Source organism: Urocitellus parryii, chromosome 6 (genome assembly GCF_045843805.1).
Source record: "Urocitellus parryii isolate mUroPar1 chromosome 6, mUroPar1.hap1, whole genome shotgun sequence".
Classification (NCBI taxonomy): domain Eukaryota; kingdom Metazoa; phylum Chordata; class Mammalia; order Rodentia; family Sciuridae; genus Urocitellus; species Urocitellus parryii.
Genome location: NC_135536.1, coordinates 82,218,686 through 82,239,058, shown reverse-complemented (window position 1 = coordinate 82,239,058; position 20,373 = coordinate 82,218,686). Strand labels below are relative to the sequence as shown.

General features: G+C 37.7%; 1 protein-coding gene across 2 annotated transcripts in view; it reads right to left on the bottom strand.

The window, feature by feature from the left end:
* Fmn1 (formin 1) overlaps positions 1 to 20,373 on the bottom strand; it is a 368,173-nt gene that overhangs the window by 286,945 nt on the left and 60,855 nt on the right. The window contains exon 2 of one of the 2 annotated variants that reach the window (XM_026392750.2): positions 11,789 to 11,964. The exons of the other annotated variant lie outside the window; for it this stretch is intronic. Within the exon in view, the coding sequence (XP_026248535.2) occupies positions 11,789 to 11,964 (176 nt within the window). The remainder of the gene's footprint in view (positions 1 to 11,788; positions 11,965 to 20,373) is intronic. 2 annotated transcript variants of the gene reach the window in all.

The following is a 20,373-nucleotide window of genomic DNA, read 5'->3' as shown; positions in this document are numbered from 1 at the left end:
GACAAAAATAGGACCTAAACTGGAAGGGTGTGTTAGTTCTTCCACACTGTGGAACTGAAATTATAAGGTTCAGCATCCTCTCAATACCCACCAATTTCATGAAAAGTGGGGCAAGTCTTTGGTCCAAGGAGATTTTTTTTGGCCCTAAGTATATAAGGTGTTTTGAGGCTCATTTTAAATGTTAAGAAACCAAGAATTAAAAAATTAAAATAAATAAATAAAACCAAAACCAAAAGAAGGTAACTAACTAAGCTAGTGAATGGGGAATAATGTAAATAATACCTAACATTTGAATATTTACTATGTTCCAAGCTGGTTTTGGTGCTCCACATACATTAACCATTTGATATAAATCTCAACTATATAAAGTCAGTACTATTATTCTCTTCCTGCTAGGAAATTGAGGCACAGAAATATTAAGCAGCTTGCACATGTTTAGAGACCCACAGAATGGTAGGACTAGAATCTGAATCCAGACAGACAGGTTCTAGAATCCATATTCTTAACCACTCTTCTACAGCCCAGGGCTACACTTCCTGCCCTCATAGGATGCCACACACAGCTGAGACTTGAAGTACAGAGGGGCTTCAGTCCAGCTTGTTGGTGGACTCTAAGATGCAAGATGCACTTCTCCTCCAGGATGACACCAAAGTATAAATGAGTTCATGAAAACTTACCCTGAGGATGCCCATTATGCTATTAGTTCAGAAGAAGTCTAGAGGGGAGAAAAAATCAAGCAAAAACTCCAGTAACACCTAGCAGGTTTGTTTATTGGCCATAGACAAGATAGAATCTGCTGGAATTGAGCACATCAAGAGGTTTTCCAGCTTCCTCCTACTATACCCTTCATTTATGAAGCACAACTTCAATTGCAAAGACTCACTCATCCAGTGTCATTAATGAGCACCAATTAGGTCTGGTGTACAGAGATGAAGACACTCCACCCTGCCACCATCATGAAATGTGTAGTTGGGAGGGACATCAGCCAAGAAAGAGGAAATTCTTTGCTCAGAAAAGGTAGCCAAGTACTCTATACCCAGGACTCAGTCTGAATAGCAGCAGCTGAGCTGAAACAATTTTGAATGAAAGCAAGCAGTGACCATTTAAATATGAGGAGGAGTGAAGAGCAGAAGCCTGGTAATTCGGAAATCTGAATACTTACTCTTCCAGGCCATTAGTTCTCATGACCAGAAGACATTCTGGGATTTGAAAAGTGTTTCGGACTATAATATTCAAATAAGCAACTCACAAATGTGATCTAAGTGGGTTGGTCTTGAAAAATGAGTCTATTTAAAGTTTAAATACTTCCAGGAGTGGAGATAATCACCTTTCTTGGACATTATTTATCTCAGTGTCATATCACATTGTGATAAATACTTGGGAAGCACCTGCTACACAAAACCAGTGGAAGCCAAAACTTTCATTCTTTACAACCCACTATAACCTCAACTGGTTCTCTTTGAGTTGTAATGAGACACATAAACTGTCTAATAGCCACATCCATGCAAAAGGCCAAATTAAAATGGTCCACCTCAGGCAACTAAGTCAGAATATATGATAAATAACTAAGCAGGGGCTGGGGATGTGGCTCAAGCGGTAGCACGCTCGCCTGGCATGCGTGAGGCCCGGGTTCCATCCTCAGCACCACACACAAACAAAGATGTTGTGTCCACCGAAAACTAAAAAAATAATAAATAAATAAATAAAATACTAAAAAAGTTCTCTCTCTCTCTCTCTCTCTCTCTCTCTCCTCTCTTTGAAAAAATATAACTAAGCAGCATTTGATCCACATCATACTCTTCATAACTATTTGTTAGTTCCTATTTAAAATCTGAACATAGGGGGCTGGGGATGTGGCTCAGTGGCAGAGCCCTTGCCTCGTACATGTGAGGCACTGGGTTTGAGTCTCAGCACCACATAAAAATAAATAAATAAAAATAAAGATATCATGTCCATCTACAACTAAAAAAAATTTAAAAATCTTTACATAATATTTGTGGGGAAAACGTCCTACCAGTGAACCCTCCTACCATTTCACCATCCTCTCAAACTAGATAGAAGCTGGAATTAGTTCTACTTCAGGACAACATATGGGCATCAGTCCAGCCAGTGGATACTGTTGAGATAAGACGGAAAGAACTACAACAGAAGGCACATCACCACCTACAGGCTGTAGTGCTTAGCTCTGTGACCTTCACGAATTAAAGAAATCAGCATTAAAAACTATTTTTATATCACTTTGTGCAAGTTGTACACTGCCTAGAAAGAAAACTTCTGAAAGCCCCCATCCTCTACGGAGCCCTTTCCCATGTTTTTCAAGTTAGATTTATTTACTCCACAATCTCTAAGAGCCCCCAGAAAGGCAAAGGAGATTGCTTCCATTGTCAGGCTAATTGTCCTGTTTCTCCTTGACCAGTTTATTTCAAACTCTGGGACTGATTTTAATGATTAATTGCTTCTAACCTCTCAAAATTATTTGCATAGGTTCATGTGGCAATTGCTTGAAACAAGTAGAAAGTGGAATTAAAATTAGTAAGGGTAAATAAGAGTGTAGAAAGTATGTGGGGAGGGGCTGGGGTTGTAGCTCAGCGGTAGAGCACTGGTCTACCACGTACGAGACCCTGGGTTTGATCCTCAGCACCACATAAAAATAACAAAATAAAGATATTGTGTCCAGTTATAACTAAAAAATAAATATTAAATTTTTTTTTTTAAAAGGGTGTGGGGGAAAAAAATTCAGAGCAAGGGATTGGGTAAAATAAGTACACTATGAATAGGAGGAATAGGATCACGGGTAAAGATGGACTTTTGTTCTTGTTGTTCAGAAATATATTTCAACTTAACGAACGATGTCTGGTACGAAAGGGAAGGGCTGAGGAAATTATGATGTCAGGATTATCAAAAAAAACCTGTTGAGGGCTGGGGTTGTGGCTCAGTAGTAGAGCGCTTGCTTGGCACGTGTGAGGCCCTAGATTCGATCCCCAGCAACACATAAAAATAAATAAAGTAAAGGTGTTATGTCTGTCTACAACTAAAAAAATATTTTTTTAAAAAAATCTGTTGATTGGATGAAGTGTCATACAAAAAACATAAAATTATGGAAGAATTTGGGTAGAAATGAATTGTTGGGAAGCTGACTGGGTCTTTAGAAATATTAGAAATCATCTAGCCGGACCTTATTTTGAAGATGAACATAGTTAAAGTCAGGAGAGTGCTGAGCCTGCCGTGCTGTTCAAGTGCAGCATCTCCATGGGGAACGTGGCTTCCCATCTCCCACTCCTCCCATCACGCCACCCTCCAATAGGCCCTGTGATCCTACCCTCTTCCTCAGCACCATCCTCCACAGGCCCATTTTCCACATCTTTGAAATGGAGAGGACACTCTGCTTCTACTTGATGCACAGGACTGTGATAAGACCAAACCAGTGACTTCTTCAGACTCCTCCTAGTTTCGCAGCACTCATTCTGCCTTCTTGGTGTGGAGTTCCCCACCAACTAACCTAGCCCCTCTGCACAGCCTATCAAAAGCTGCAATTGTTTCTCCTAATTGGTTAAAAAGAAAACAGGCGACACCTGCCTGTTTCAAGGAATGGATCTCAGTGATTAAGGGTTTTTTTTTGTTGTTGTTGTTATTGCTGAACAGTCGGTATAAAATATTTCTAAGACTGGTTCCCCCTGACGGTATCAATGTTTCTATGAAAATGGGTTGAGAGCAAACTAGAAGAGTCTAAAAAGGAAGAGGAGAGGCTGGGCATGTTATGAAACTGGAAAAAAAAAGGAGAGCAGAGGGTGTGTGATCATTTAGAGATCAAGAAATAAGGGCACTGGGCAGAGCTAAGAGCACCATCCTGGGCTCAGATCATGTTCTGCCCCTATAAGAAGCTTGACCGTGGGCAAGTTACACAGATGCAGCTTCCTCACCTGGAAACTGAATAATCCCCTACACTCCCCCCCCCCCCCCCGCCCCAAGCTCCCTCCACTGTGTACCAGGACAGTCAGACAAATGCAATGCCTTCCTAGACCACGGCCCCATTGTGCCACAAGTGAATTAAGTCCCAAAGAAAAATCTTCCAAGGCATCCCTCTGGGTGTTTCAGGGCCAGTGCTTTCTGGGTTGGTTTTTTCCATCTGTTTCACCTGAGGAGAGTAATTAGCCTAACATGGTCTCAGGAGGCACTGCAGAAAGTTACAGAGTTTTCCCTGTTCTTTATATTTCCTGAGCTCCAAGGTGATTTTTTTAAGCTACCTCAATCATTTCAGAAAACAAGTAATCCTTGAATTTGGACCTTCTTTTCATTCTTTTCTCAAACCTCAATTGAAGCATACTGATAATGACACTGCCATTCTAGTCCTTTGGGGAAGGGCTGTTCCCAAACAGTGCCTGGCCTGGGAGGAACACGGGTCCTGGACAGCAGAGCCCTGGCCATTTTCTTTTCCCTTTGTTGTTTGTTTGCATGTCTGTTTTTAGGTCAGTTCCTTAGACTTGAAAGGTGCTGCTTTGTTTTAAATTTCCTTACTCTTACAAATATAAAAACCAAATTCAAAGTTGTTAATACATTACTGGTTAGGGTCCCACTGGAAAATATTTCTAAGACTGGACTCCACCAACCAATCTCAAAGGTTCGATGAAAATGGATGTAGTGTAGATGACAAAATAAAATAATGTTAAAAATAAAAAGAAAGGCTATAACTGAACTTGTGAAGCTAATGGGACAAGGAGCGGGTAAGTGGGAGCTCTCTCTCGTGGGACAGGTTTCGGAAGGGCTTTGAGCTTTTCAAAAGTGAAGAAAATATTACGATTGGCCCACTTGGATAACGACAATAGAAGGCACAAAGTCTGTGGAGAAAGCCTCTCATTGTGGTTAAATTGTTCCTTATCAAAGGTAGAGATGAAGACCTGGCATCTAATAAGCTATTTATGCCCATTACTGCCTATAACTCCTCTCCTTCTCAATTAGTAAAATTAGACCCCTCTTGGGTACTGCTATTACTAGTTATTTTTTTACTTTTCTTTCTTAATTTTCTTTTTAAGAGAAAGCTATTCTGGGAGTTAGTTCAAACTCTAAAGATTCAGCTATCATTTAAAAATATTTTTACATTTAGAGGAGTCAGTAGAAAATTTAGAGAAGGCGGAGACTTAACTAAAACAAAGTAGAGGTGGATGAGAAGAGGTGGATGAGGGTAGAATAGGAAGAAAACCAACAATTTTTTAGGATGTCATTGTTGTTCTCAGTAAGCATCATGCTAGGTTCTTTATGTAAGTTTTCTTGCACCCTAGTTCCTTCCATACGTCTCTGAGAAAGCTCTCATTAATGCTCTTTAGATTAGTGTGGTCCAGTGCAAGGTTCTGCAATAAGGGAAACATATTTCTGTGTCATTCTGTGTGGTAAATACCAACCACAGAGGCCTCCAAGAACTGAAAATATGGTTAGTATGACTGAGGAACCAAGTTTTTAATTTGACTTAATTAAATAACCACATGTGGTGAGGAGCCACTGCATTGGGCACTACTATAAATTAATACTGAGGTTCAAAGAAGTTAAGTCAAGTCTAAGATTACATACTCATGAATGGCAAAGCCAGGATATGTATAGAATCCCTCTGATTATAAATGTTTGTTATTTGTGTTACAATGAGAAGAAGGAGAAGGAGAAGGAGCCATGATATTTTATAACATTTTTCTTTCCTATTGAAATATAGACAGGGATGAAAAACAGATCATGCAGTTACCCAAGCCAACTGCCTACTGAAGTCAGAAGAAGTTTGTGGAGAGTAGAAAGAGTCACAAAGATTGTGAATTCAAAATCAGTAATAATTCCTTGAACTTAATACCCATATAAGAAGTCATTTTAAGAGAAAAAAATGTGGAAACAGATATCACTGCATTAAGGTTACAAGGAGAAAGAAATGAGGAACTGCCATGGATCCTATTTTTAAACATAGTTAAAGAGAGAGCAGAGAAAAAATAGTAGAAAAGGCCAAGGCTGTGGTTTTGAAATGGGGTGCACTTGGGTTCATTATGAAGTATTCAGTAATGATCATACACTAGCTGTGTCACTTTAGGCAAGAAGGTAAGCTTCTTTAAATTCTTTAAGCCAATGTCCACGTGTATAAAATGGAAAAATAATAACTCAGAATTGTTCAAGAATTAAATGTGCTACAATTCCTAATCCACAGATGGCCAGTGCTTACTCTGAAGCACGTATGGTTGCAGGGATCCATGGATGGCAAGGAAAAAATCACATTTCCCCAGTTTTGAAATGTATTGCCTGTTGGTGCCATTTGGCACACCACTTTAATTGGAGATTTAATAAGACAAATATATATAATGCTGTGGTCATTTTCAACACTGGAAAAAGTATCATGAAATACTCTAAAGAAATGTTCCCAGAACCAAGGTCATATATTTTCTATAGCTGAAGAGGGAGGTTTATGATATTCATACACAAGACATGTCTGTAGTAGCTGCAGTCCTTAATATAATTTAGAAATAATGATATTAATAAACCAGAATGACATAATTAAACTCAGAAAAACCCTAAGGGCAATAGACAAATATTTAGGCCATAAAAATTGAAACTTTGTTAACATAGGCGTGTTCTCTAATGGCCTCTGTTCAACAGCTACTGCAGTTCAAATTCTCAATGGGCCATATGGGATTATAATTTTAACCACAAATTCCCACCCCATCCCCCATCTTGGAGGAGAAAGAGACCAGGGTTTAAAGAGACTATGTGAGAATCACAGTACCCTAAGTCCAATGAACAGAGAAGGGAAACTTTGGGGACAAAAAAAAAGGAGGTCAAAAATAACCACATGAATTTCAGAGAAACTGAATAAAATATTTCCACAGCAATATGCCATCTTGCTTACCTAAAATTCCCATAGAAACTTCTCATTTAAAAAAAATAAAAATCAGTTCTATACTGTGTTCTTTCAGGTTCTGAAAGTATACTACAAAGTTTTCTCTGTGTATACATCGAGAGTAGAAATTTCATATGAATCACTATTTCATGTCAGAATATATAAAGAGGAAATAAGAACAAGGAGTGTTATAAAGATCAAAGAAAAATGAATTTAACAGCTACATTAACCATTAAGTTGGTTCAGTGATTAAGTTTATTGTCCTTTTTGTTTTACAAATAAATGTGGTATGTTACCAGATTTATCATTACCATGCAGTTTGTGGGGAATACAGGTGGATGTCATAGAATTGTGGAAATGGCATGTTGACACAAAAGAGGATTTTTATTGAAGTGTAGTACCAAACCATCACAGCAATTCCAAAATTGGAACTAATTTGAGAGAGCAATTAAATTTTATGTGGATTTGGAATCATATCAGCTTGTTTTTTTCCAACTGCTTTATTATGACTTCAAGAGACAAGATTTTTTTAAAGAATCCATTAAAAATTCATCAATTGCAATTGTTCTTTTTACCTTGCTAATTCCTTGATCATTTACTGTACCACATATGTCTCTCTCTTTCTTATACTGACACACACACACACACACACACACACACACACACACTCACATATATACCCACTCCTTCAAGAAACAAGCTACTTTGATATTTCTGAATTCGTTTCACTTGCAGTACTAGCCCCATTTGCCCTGAATATTCTAATCCTAATGATTTGGGCAAGTCAATCCTGTGGCTTTAGTGGGAGGGTGATTCTCATTGGCTTTCAAAAAAGCAATACAAAGATGTGGGCCCTTTCCATGTCATGCAAAGGCACCATTTCAGAGAGCAATTTGTTACTGATGTGCTGTCTAGTTAACGCTGTGGGGATTGCCATTTAAGAGTAAAGGAAAGTGGGGTAACTGACATCTGCTTATATCCTCACCTATATGCGACTGGTACATGATGAGGGATATAGTGCCCCGGATTAGCAGCTGCAGTATTTTCACTAGTTGAGTTATGTGTGCTAATACTTGCTGTAGTTCTAACTACCTAATTCTGAGCCTGGTCCTCCATCATCATCACTGATTATGGAGTTAACCTCTACCCATTAAATGAATGTCTTTTGTTCTTAAATTAAAACAAAACAAACAGCCAACAACAATAACAACACATACACACACAAAAAAAAATAAAAACAGAAGTATCCAAGTAGTGAAGAGATAGAGGGGATTAACATTTAAACACTTTATACTCAGACCTGGGTTCAAGTATTGCTGCTGTCTTCACTGAACCCCTTGTCTGATTTGCACAGTAGACTCAATAATACTGCAGAGAACTGAACTTGGCATTAGAAAGTGATCGGTACCTCTAGATTCTTGTTACTGGCTTAGAGAATTCAAGGTTGCATGTGGAATTGATGATTATATCCTTCGGTTCATAAAGTGCAATTTATTTGATTCTGATGCTGTGTTTTCCCCAGACAATTAAGCTAATTCACTAAGGAGCATTCACAAATAAAGAGACTGATGATCCTTGTAAACTAGGAACACCAATATGAATTCAAAGTTTATATCTTAACAGCTGGCATGCCAAGTCCTACTTTCAAAGTTTCCTGCAACCAATAAGTAACTCTGATGACTGTTCACCTCCTCTGCTTTTCATAGCTCTGTTTTCAATCTCAGGCCGCACCTTCCTAGTACCTTTTCTCCCTACCCATGTGCCTTATTTATAGACATTTTACAAACTATCCTTCAGCATTCCCCTCATGGAAGCTTCAGGAAACTGCCCTTGGTGTAAGGAGTTTGGTCACTTGGGCTCTTTAGTCTCTCACCACATTCAGTTGCCTGGTTCAAGGTACAACGCAAACTGAGGTGCACAGTTAATAGTAGCTCCTAGTTTGCTGGAACATGGAAACTTCACTTTAAGGCTAAGTTCTTAATGTTTATGCTCTAAATGGCTCTCTGGGATTACTGAGGTGGTATCATACATAGATACTGTCCTAGGACAACTCATACATTTGGTGGTTTTGAACATTGTCCCAAAAGTGACACCCAGGGTTGCTAGATTTAGTCAACAAAATGCAGGACACACAATTAAATTTGAATTTCAGACAAGAATTGTTTTTTAGTATCAGGCTATTCTATACAATATTTGGTAATCGCATAATACAAAAGTGGAGGTGACAGACCATAGGGTATAGTCCTCTAGAGCTTTGTCATTTGCACAGGATCCTCTGCAAATACGCTGAAGGAGCACTACAGGGTAATCAGCCTGCAGAGCCTCTCCTCACAGCAACTTCCACAGCCACAAGACCACAGTGCTGGTTGCTTAGGAATTGAAAGACACACTGGCTGTTTGATATGGTGACATAAGAAGACATATGGATCTGGCCTTCATCTTTGGTGTCTGGCCAGAGCTCTTAAAATTATTTTATGTGATAAGTGATAGGAGCATCTTTTGTAATAATATTTGGGTTTTGGCCCCAGCTCCTAAAACAGCTCAGGAGGGATATAATGAAAGGAGCAAGTCCCTTTTAATGACACCTGAGTTTATATTAATGAGGGGATTTTTGGAAAGCCTCTAAGGATAGGAGATTGGTTTCCAGGGAAACTAACTATGTGACTGGAGGACTAGAGGCTGCAGCCTCACCCCTGATCTCCAGGGAAGGTAAAGGGGCTGAGGTTGAGTTCATCACCAATAGCCAATTACTTGACCAATCATGCCTACATGATAAGGTCTCTACAGAAAAAAAAAAAAATGGAAGGAGTTCTGTGTCCACAGGGACCCTTCCAGACCTCACCTGTATGTCTCTTCTCCCTGAAATTCATTTTTATTCTTTAAAAATATCATTTATAATAGATAGGTCATGGTAAGTAAACAAAGTCCAAGTGTTAACAATCCAAAGAAACTACTCCCTCCAATTTTTAAAAATTATAACTAATGGAAAACTAAGAAATATAAATGCCCATTTATTTTTATTGTATATTAAACAAACTTAAATATTTAGCATATAAAGACATATGTATACATGTATTACACATGCATTGTATATGTATAGATAATGCATACTTACAATATGTGATATATGACATATATATATATATATATATATATATATATATATATATATATATATAATAGGCTTTTTATGTAGTGATATGTATCAAAAGCTTAAAAATATTTATACAAAATCATTTGCCTCCAGAAATTTATTATAAGGAAATAGTTTAAATATTGAAGAAAGTGTGGCTATAGTATTTGTTTCCAAACAGTAGTACTACTCTAGAATTGAAACAACTTCAACGTCCAATAATGAAAAACATGATTAAATTTTGGCACACCATTAAGTGGAATATTATTCAATCACTTAAATAACATCTATAAAGATGTTATAAATCATGGGTAGGCAATGTAAAAGTAACTGGTTATAAAAGAAAAAAAGTTATAGAATAGTAGACTTATATTTTTAAAAAGCTTCATTGAAAATACATTATCCAAATGTATCAAATTTTCAGCTGTGGAGACTATGGGTTAATTTCTTTTTTCTAATGTATGTACATGTTTCTAATTGTCTATAAGGATTGTGTATGATTTTTAGAATTGTAAGAAATTTAGTAAAGTTAAAAAATAATTTCATTTACAAGAATAAAAACTAGGAATACATAGTTTTTTCTTTAAAAAGAAAAGAAACAACAAATAAGAAAAAGAAAGTAGCCTTTCTGTATTCTAGGGCCTCTTTCTCTTTGTCACCAGCTCAATTTAAAGTAATTCACCAATAGATGTCACTGTTACACTTCTTTCTTTAAACACATCTCAGGATGTACAACTTGACTTTTCAGGTAGGGAGGACAAAGACAAGACTTTACAAATCCCCATCACCTAAAGAACTATCAATCTGTCATCTTCCAGCTTTATTCTAAACATCTGGTTATAAAAATTAGTATCAACTGCTTTTCTAAAATAATATGCAGTGACTATGGTTTTATGGTTACGAAAAATACAAGGTTCTCCTATTCACTGGTTACCACCTACATGATGCACCTAACTCAAGAATTTGAAAACCCATGTTGCTGCCTATGTGATCATAAGTCTAACCCGTGCTCATCCTTGCATAGTTCCAGGTTGGAAAGTAATAAACCAGAGAACAAGATTATCAGCAGGGCATTGAAGCTAACAGCAGAAAAAGAAAAACTAAAATGCTTCTTGGATTCCCAGTGCTCACCCCCTCTGCCACAGGAAACTGGGTTGGGGAAAGGAGAGTGGTGAGAACCACGACAGTCTGGTCTATTCTATCAGGCCATCTAAATGTGAAAGTAGCTAAATCCCAGCCCAATGCTTTGTATTAGGGAGTCAATGCTTCTGTGTCAATGAACATACAAGTGAATGAGAAAGGAGAAGGCTATGTTTTTTAAATGGGTCATCCTGTATTCGACAGATTTCCTGCCAACCTGTTCACCTGTTATTTGAGCAGCTGGAGAGAAAGAAAGGTTTATAGATGTGCGGGAAGACAGGCTACTTGGGTTTCACTGGAGAATGCAGGGCATACCAGTCAGCTGTCAAGTGTTATTCATAAATTTTTAGTAAAATGATATTAAATGACCATCAGCAAATAAATTTTCCCACAATGAAGTTTAGACAGCAAAGCTAATGTGAGTACTCTGAAAAAACATTCAGTTAAATTATAAACACAGTCACTTTCTAGTGTACACATTTCAGATCCAAGATACAACTTGGTTTTCTACAACCCAGTGATTCATCAAAATACTGGTCCACCCACAAAATGCAGCTTTGAGAGATTTATATGCAAAATTAATATTAAATGAATGTTAGGTGAACTTGTGTTGACCACAAAGAACCACAACACAAACAAAGATTTCTACTTACATTGAGATCCAAGTGCAATTCGCTTCTGTTTGACTTCTCTCTTTCCTCGTGAAGAAGGAATGGACAGGGTGGGCCTGCTCTGTAGCCCAGGACCCATGCACTTCCATCCCTGGAGGGAAGGTCTTTAGTTGTCTGCTCATTGAAGCAGTCCCAAGAAAAGCTCTCGGAGGAGTTACCTAAACAAACAGAGAAGATGATCATTGACACAGCCGCTGAAATGAAATGGGAAACTCCTATCCATCCTTCCATATTTGGGGAACTTCTACAAGGGCCTTTTAAGACTCTCTCTCTCTTCTCTTTCTAATTTTAGAATTTGCTGTCCTCCAAAAGTGCTTCTACCAATTACTCTTTCTGGACTAACACCAACAGAAAGTTAAAATATATGCCCTCACCACAACTTAAAAGGATAAATCTATCAGCTGTACTCTATGCTTACCAACCTGGGCTTCATGATTCATGCTAGGTCAGAATGAAATCAGGAGGAGATGCTGTTAACAGAAATCAGAAGGCCTGGGCTATTGGCTTTACTACTAATTGGTGTCACCTGAACCAAGTCACTAGTGCATCTGTTCTTCAGGAGCAGGAACTGTGCCTTGCTTTATGTTTCTGGGGACAGAATCATCATGCATGGTTTGTTGAAAGAGTGAGTGCTGTATGAGTAACCTGTTTGGGACTCACTTCAGTTGTCTCTCAAATTGAGGGTACTAAGTTGGCTCATTCTTACCAAAACTGTCAGAGTGATAATAGTACCAGGCATTGTTCTTAGCCCTGTTCTTCAATTTTTAAAATAACCTATAGTTAGGTATCATTAGTATTCCCATTTTAGATGGGGAAACTGAAGCACAAAGAAGTTAAACAATGTGCTCCAGATCATAAAATCAGTAAATGGTGAAGCTAGGATTTGAACCCAGACCATTAAACACTAGAGGACATGCTCTTAGTGACTACACTACATGGCCTCTGACTGATATTCTCAAGTTGGCAACGTCTGTTCTACACTAGAAGGACTGTGTGGTCAGAAAAGCCACATGCTGTATCCCTTGGAGAGCAGGATTCATGTTTGCATACTGAAGACCTTGAGAAGTCCTTTGGTAAAGAAACATAACTCATTGTATAACAAAGTTTTCCAAACTTATTTGGCCACAGGATTCATTTAAAGGGACATCTGCATAATATGTTGCAGGCCATTTGTATTTTACTGGAACACCGTTGGGAGAATATTAGATTAGATCGGATCATCTCTAAAGTCCCAGATAGCACTCAAATTCCTAGACCTCTTTTAATACCTGTGTTCAACCTTGGCAAAATATTAAATAATTAGGTGGAAGTTAAAGATTTAGGCTCAGTGTACTTTTTTGTAGGAGAGATCATTGTTGGACATATGATAGGGTGTTTATTACACATACTTCTGTAAGAGTCTCTTTGGCAGTGACCCAAAGACAACCAACAGCTTCCACCACACTGAGTACCTGACTTACAAGTAACTTGAGCTGAGAATAAGTCAGCATACAAAGGGACTGTGGGATAACATGCTTCTCCCTTTATATTAGAGTAGCATTCTAGAAGAAAGAAAATTTGAAACTAGTAAGGCTTTAATTTTTGTTTGCTTGTTTGGTTCATTGGTTTTTAATCACATTTTCAAGTGAAAGTGATGCAGGTCATAATGTTTCTACAGGTGCCCTGGGAAGCTCTCTACTAACCACTTTGTTGCAGTCACTGAGAAAAATGAGAGTACAGGATCTCATAAGTCTATTCTCACCTCTGTAACATAGGGAGCCTAGAAGGTGAGACCTCTAGAGGGCCACATGCTCTAGAATGAGTGCATTTTCAGCCATGCCCCTTGCTACCTACTGTCTGCAGACAGACGGTTTCCTAAGCTTTCATTTAGGAAGCCACATGTTTTGGAGCAACCCTGCTCCAAAGAGAGAAAAAGACTACTGCTTAAAATTATCTCGGGAAGGGGGCAGACTACTAAGTACCTTCAATTTTTCCTGAGAGGAAGTCAGTGCCAGATGTACTTCAATAGATGAAGAAATTAAAGGTCATACCCCTTTAACATCTATGTATATGATTCATCCCCCTCCTAGGGTATTTCAGTCCATGATTGGCAAGAAAAGAGGAGATACACCTTTTTTGATGTATGATGTGCTTTGACCACACTAACTCACTTCCAAAACATTTAATTACTAATCAGACCCCTCATTTTAAATCCCTTCACTTTTTATTATTTGCTGGTTTTGGACAAGTTCACACATACTAATAAAACAATATAAAACATGATATATACATCACAAAACACAGTGTACAACACCTAAGGTAAGACATCTATATCATCAGAGGCACATTGTCTGGTGAGTTAAGTTCATCATTCAGGTTTGAGAAAGTGGTAAATTCCCATGATAACAAGGGCTTAGATAAACACATGTGCACACACGCAAACACAAGCATGCCTCCAGTGGCTATCCAATACTGCAGTAATCAGGGGAGGCATAAAATCCATTCACTCTTCATGCACAGCCAAAACAATGGAAAGTTTAAGAGGAAACAATAAAAACTAACTTGGCCAGGTGCGTGGCACACACCTGTAATCCCAGAGGCTCTGGATAATGAGCAGGACGACTGAAAGTTCAAAGCCAGCCTCAGCAATTTAGTGAGGCCCTAAGCAACTTAGCAAGATCCTGTCTCAAAACAAAAAAAAAAAAAAGAAAAAAGAAAAGGGGCTCGGAATGTGGTTAAGCACCCCTGGGTCCAATTCGTAGCACCAAAACAAACAACAACAAAATTAACTTGGATTCTAGAGATGGCCTCAGTTTTAAAGAGCCAATTTCTAATTGCCTAATATTTAACCAGACAATATCCCTATGAAGAAAACATGCAAGGTAAAACCAAGATGCGGAACAATTTTGATAAGGATATTTAAGACAGGAAAGGGCCGAGGGAAGAAACAAGTAACATGAAGGCCATTATTCTCCAAAGTCAGACAAAATCAGTTAGGACACAGGACAAATTCACCTTTCCAAAAATCATTTGTAAAGTCATTTTTTGAATGCAGAGTTTTAATCATAAAAACACAAATATTTTAGTTAAAAATAATGTGTGTCTGTAATTATTGAAATAAGTAGTATCCATGTTTCCCTCTTCAGCTGAGTAAACTTGAAAGAGAAAAATTACCTGAAATTAGATAAATATATTCAAAACAGTTAATTGCCATTTAGGTTCTATTACAGATTTTAGAGTGTTAGATTTACAGGAACCTTTTATAAAAAGCTGAAAGTGTCTTTTTTATTTAATCATGTTTTCTCCTTTAATGTGCAAATTACAAATCTGCTTTATTCAATATTTGTTATTTTGTTCCTCAACAGCTTGATCAATCACACATACACACACAGGTTAATTCAACAGCCAACCATGGTTAATACAACATACAGCACAGATACACAACAGGTAGGTGACTTACCTTGTGACCATTCTGAAAGTCTGTGCTCTTTCCAACCATTCAAATGATGAGCTGCACTTCCTGGTGCTAACCTATAACACCAGTCTGGGGTTTGGCTGTCAATTATCAAAGCAATAAAAGCAGACAGAAAGAAAAGGTAATATGCCATTCAAAACAGAGGCAGTATCTATAAACCATCTTTCCAAAATGGAATCAAGCTCTCTACCTGTGGTACACTGGATTACTGCTCAACTTCTTCCCTCCCTCCCTACATTACCATTACAGACTCAAGGCCTTTTCTATTGCCTCTGTAGCTCCTTGCATTGGAGTGAAAGTTGTAGATTTCCCCATATCATGGAAGTTGAGTCTGGTCATATGACTTGTTTTGGTCAACTGAATGTGGGCAATGTGACAGGGCACCAAAGTCATAAAAGGGTGTCTTGACACCCTGCTTTGTGCTTCTGCTATCATCATGAGACAGGCATGCCCAGGGGATCCTGGAATTAGAAATGTGCCTAGATACAAATGCAGCCTAGAACCAAGTTCAGCTAAACTCACATTAAGATCAAGTGAACCTCAGTCAATTCTTGGGCCAATAAATGGGAGCAAAAAATAGCTGTTGTAAGCCATTGAGAATTGGGGTCTATTTGTTAAAATAGTTGCCTTATATACTCTATGATCTGCCCTTAACAGCAGATCTATAACTTAAAAACTTTTAACTTTTTCACTGAGGGCTTGAAGACTATAGAATTTTTATTTTGTAATTTTGTACTGAAACCAATTAATGCATGAGTTTTTGAAAAGTGAAAACTCATGGCACACCCATTTCCTCATTCATACCAAGACTGTGCACATTTCATTAAAAAACTAATTAACCTTATTTACCAGGCATTACCCTTAATATCTCTCTCTCTCTCTCTCTCTCTCTCTCTCTCTCTCTCTCTCTCTCTCTCTCACACACACACACACACACACACACACACACACATACATCTCTAAGAGAAGTTTCAAAACACAGCATAAAATCAGAAGATCTAGACAAAGTCTCTAAGGAATAAAATTAGAGTGCCTTTCAGGCTTTCTCTTCTAATTTTCTTGTCATGCAAAGCCCTAACTTGACAGAAATGATAAAATGGTTATGCCTCCAAAAAAAGAGGGGAAAAACACCCCTCAGCTTGAAACCCTCATGAGTTTTCATTCTTATGCTGTAGTTCCTGAGGCCATCCATCATTCTTGACTTAAAATAAAACTAAAGAGGTGAAGTTTTCTCAACCGCAAACATCAGAACTGACATGTAAAGGTAGACAGGTTGACTTCCATTATGCTATTCAAACATGTTCTTATAAGGCAGAGAGACAGCAATCTGGACACACAACTAATAGAAAGTGACATTGTTAAGTACTGGTAGAGAGGGAGTGTGCCCATATGCATGATCATTCACATCTATGTCCAGAGCACTGGCAGTAATGGTTTCTATCCATTAGAAATCAATACTTGCCAAAGCCACTGCCCCCATTTTCATTCTCAGTGGTACCAGGTAACCAAACTAGCTATGTAGATATAATTCTGAGAAAATATCTTATCTACCCATCCCAGCCCCTAATTGTCCTCACAAGAAGCATTGAGGAGCAAAATTATGAGCTGGACTGACAGGTGGAGGGTGTGCTGCTAGGTAGAAGGAGGCTGTCATGGATGGAGAAGTAGAAAGGACTGGGGAGTAGGCTTCGGCAGCCGGAGAATCTGTGAGGAAGTATCACAGCCATCTCAGAATTGGAAGTGTTCTTGAAAGTCGCCCTGCCTACCTGCTCATTTTAAAGTTGAGGGAACCGAAACCCAAGAAGACTGCAACATTCCCAGCACTTCCAGTTAGTGGTAAAGACAGAATGAAAATCCTGGTTCTAGGGACATCTCTTAATGCTACTTAGAGAAGGACACTATTGCCTTGCACAGAGGAGAATGATGAGGTCTAGTACGCATGAAGGCTTGACAGCCTGGGCACAAGGCTTTGATAGGTGGCTCAGTTGTTGGCTGTGACTTTTACTAATTGTTTGACCTTGGTGAATTTACCAAACCTCCCTGAGTCTTTATTTCTTCATTAATAAAGTGAAGATAGTAAGAGCATACCTGATATTGAACCAGGCTCAATTTTTTTTTTTTTTAGGAAACTTTTTCTGGGCTGAGGGTGAGTAGATTTGGTGGGGAATATAAACAAGTCCCTGTTTTAAATAAACTAACCCATATGCGATGAGGGCATATTAACTATCACACATTCATGTGAAGGAACGGCTTTTGTCAAATAAAATAAAGAGAATAAATAAGCTCATAAGAATTCATGGAAGCACTGCAGTGCAGCAGATCCCAAATCTGTTCAAATTCTAAAAATAGAACTCACGTCATCAAGTGGAATAGCTCCAAGGAAGTGGCTGATCATCTCGGGAAACAACTGCTCCTCAGGGTCCTTCACAGACACCCTGCATTTCCTCCCTGAAGGTCAAACATATAAGCCTCGAGCCATGAATAAAACTATTTACAGGCACAGTTTTAAATGAAATAGCATGTTACAGAGGCATATAAACACACGCTATTGTGATTATAACATTCACCTTCTCCCATGGTCTTTTCCTATGAAGAATACAGATGTTAATTGAGGGGCAAATAATACTCAAGCCAAGAAACTCATTTGTGGCTGTACTTTTGCAGAATATTTTAACACCTGGAAAAAGGGGCACGTATTTGAAGAAAGGAGCAGTATTGATGCTGGAAGTGGACCGAAAGCAGGTGCAGCTCGGCAAGGTTTGGTTCAGAAAAGACCAGGAAAGCACTGAATTTAGAAGGCTGTAGGGTGCACTGAGAAAGTAGGAGCCACTGTCTATTCTCAGATAACAAACATTCAAGAAATCAGATGTTGATATTTCAAATTCCTAAATTATCAAAAAATTTGGTATATCTGCTTATAAGGAATACACTTCTTTAAAAGTATTATTGAAATGAAGAACAATGATACCGAAAACCTGTCATGTAGCATTCATTACAAGTAAATTTGAATAACATTTCTCCTTTAATGTCGAATTATTCCAGTTATTATCTGAATAGTAGCACCAGTGGGAATCCTGAGTTTTAAAGAGATATGATGTGATTATTAATTAAAGAGATATGGTAAAGAAAAAACTTCAAAATACTAAGCCTTTAATTATAAAATATATTACAAATGTTTTTTTAAACTCCAAAATGAAAGGACCTTAAGAGACTCATAAAAATATGAATATACATGACAAGCATAACAAAGAAAAAAAAGGTAAATTTATTAATATTAATGGTAAACATGTAAGAGCTAAGAATAAAATTTGACTCTGAGCACCCTTGCAAACAAAGCAACAAAATGTATTCCATTGTTTCACTGCTGTTATCAAAAAGAAGAAAAATACTGGTCCTTCCGATGATTTTTCTGATTTGAAATTCTAAGAGAAATAGCTATATAGCTGTGTTCTTACCTGAACTTTAGCTCCATCCCAGGTGTTTTGGTCAATTATCTTTACAGAGCCTTGTTGCCAGCACAGGAGATAATAAGGCTGATCTAGTTGTCTATCAATAACTTTTGTTTTGCTAATCATAAAAGTGTGAGCATTTTCTTGAGTGGCCAATAATGTAGAACTGAAGTGATACGCTGCCCAACAGTGGCCTCTACGGAACATTCAGATTCCCAAATTACCCTCTTTGGCCAAAGTGTCTTAGGTACCAGAATTTTACTATTTTCCACTAGGCATTAGTGCTTAGGAAGAGCCCTATCCTTTGCCCCAAAAAACCTTAATTAAGGACTGACACTCACTTTACCTTTCAACAAATTCTTTTGCTTAAGGATAAGTAATGTCTGATGTTTGGGACATTTACTGTATGTCACGTACTTTATAAACATTATACATTATTGAGGATCTTCTCAATAATCCTGCAAGACAGTAGTAACCCCATTTCAAAGATGGCAAAATAATAAAATAGGAAGTGAATTTTTGCTCATGATCTAATTGCAAGTGGTAGAACTGAGTTCTGAACCCAGAACCCAGAATTAAACTGCTGCCATAAACAGCTAAAAACTAAATACATATAGGAAGAAACTATATTTACATGTTCAAGTACAAGCAGTCTAATACTATAATCCTTGGGAGAGGTAAAACAAATGAGGTGAGCCACTGCCGAAAAGCGATTTCTGGACTGGAAAAAATTAACAGGGCCCCAGTAACCTACAGGACATTGCCATGCATTCTAACACATATGTCATTAGAAGCAGGGGGCTAGGACAGAAAAAAAAAATTTAAAGAAATATTGTCTTCTATTTTCCAAATATAATGAAAATTCTAATCCCATAGGACAAAGAAGCTCAATTAATCTAAAGCAAGATAAACACGAAAACACCATAATAAATAAAATTGCTGATAACCAGTTATAAAAGGAGGATTATGAAAGGAAACAGGAAAAATTGATATTATGTATTGAAAATTAAAGAAAAGAATCACAAACTTCCTATCAGAATTTGAAACCTAGAAGACAGAAGAAGTACTGACAGCACTTTGGGGGAGGAAAGGATGGGATAAAGAGTGAAATTCCACATTGAAAAAGGAGACAATTCATCAAAAAGATATAACAGCTCTAAATTTGTATTATTTGTACCTAGTAACAGAAGTGCAAAATACATGAAGAAAAACTATCACAACTGAATGGAAAAATATATAAATTCAAAATTGTATTTGGAGACTTCAACATTCCTCTCTCAGTAATTGATACAAAGGTTGACCACAAAAATCAGTGGGGTTTTAGGGAAATAAAAGAATTCAGAAACATTAGCCATCAATTTCATTTGATATTTATGATATTCTATTCAAAAATTGCAAAATACATATTCTTTTCAAGAGCATATGGAATTTATTCTCAAATATTTGGAAATTAGACAACCCACTTTAACTCATAAATCAAAGAAGAATCACATGGAAAATTAGAAAATATTTGGAATGAAGCCAATGAAGTGAGCCTTACTTAACATCCAGTGACTTCCCCTCCCATACTCTGATCAACAGCATTTGTTCTCCGGACTGTGGGATGTAAGGCCCAGCTGATGCATAGAAACAGAGGAAATGGTAATCATGTGCTTCCTAAATGC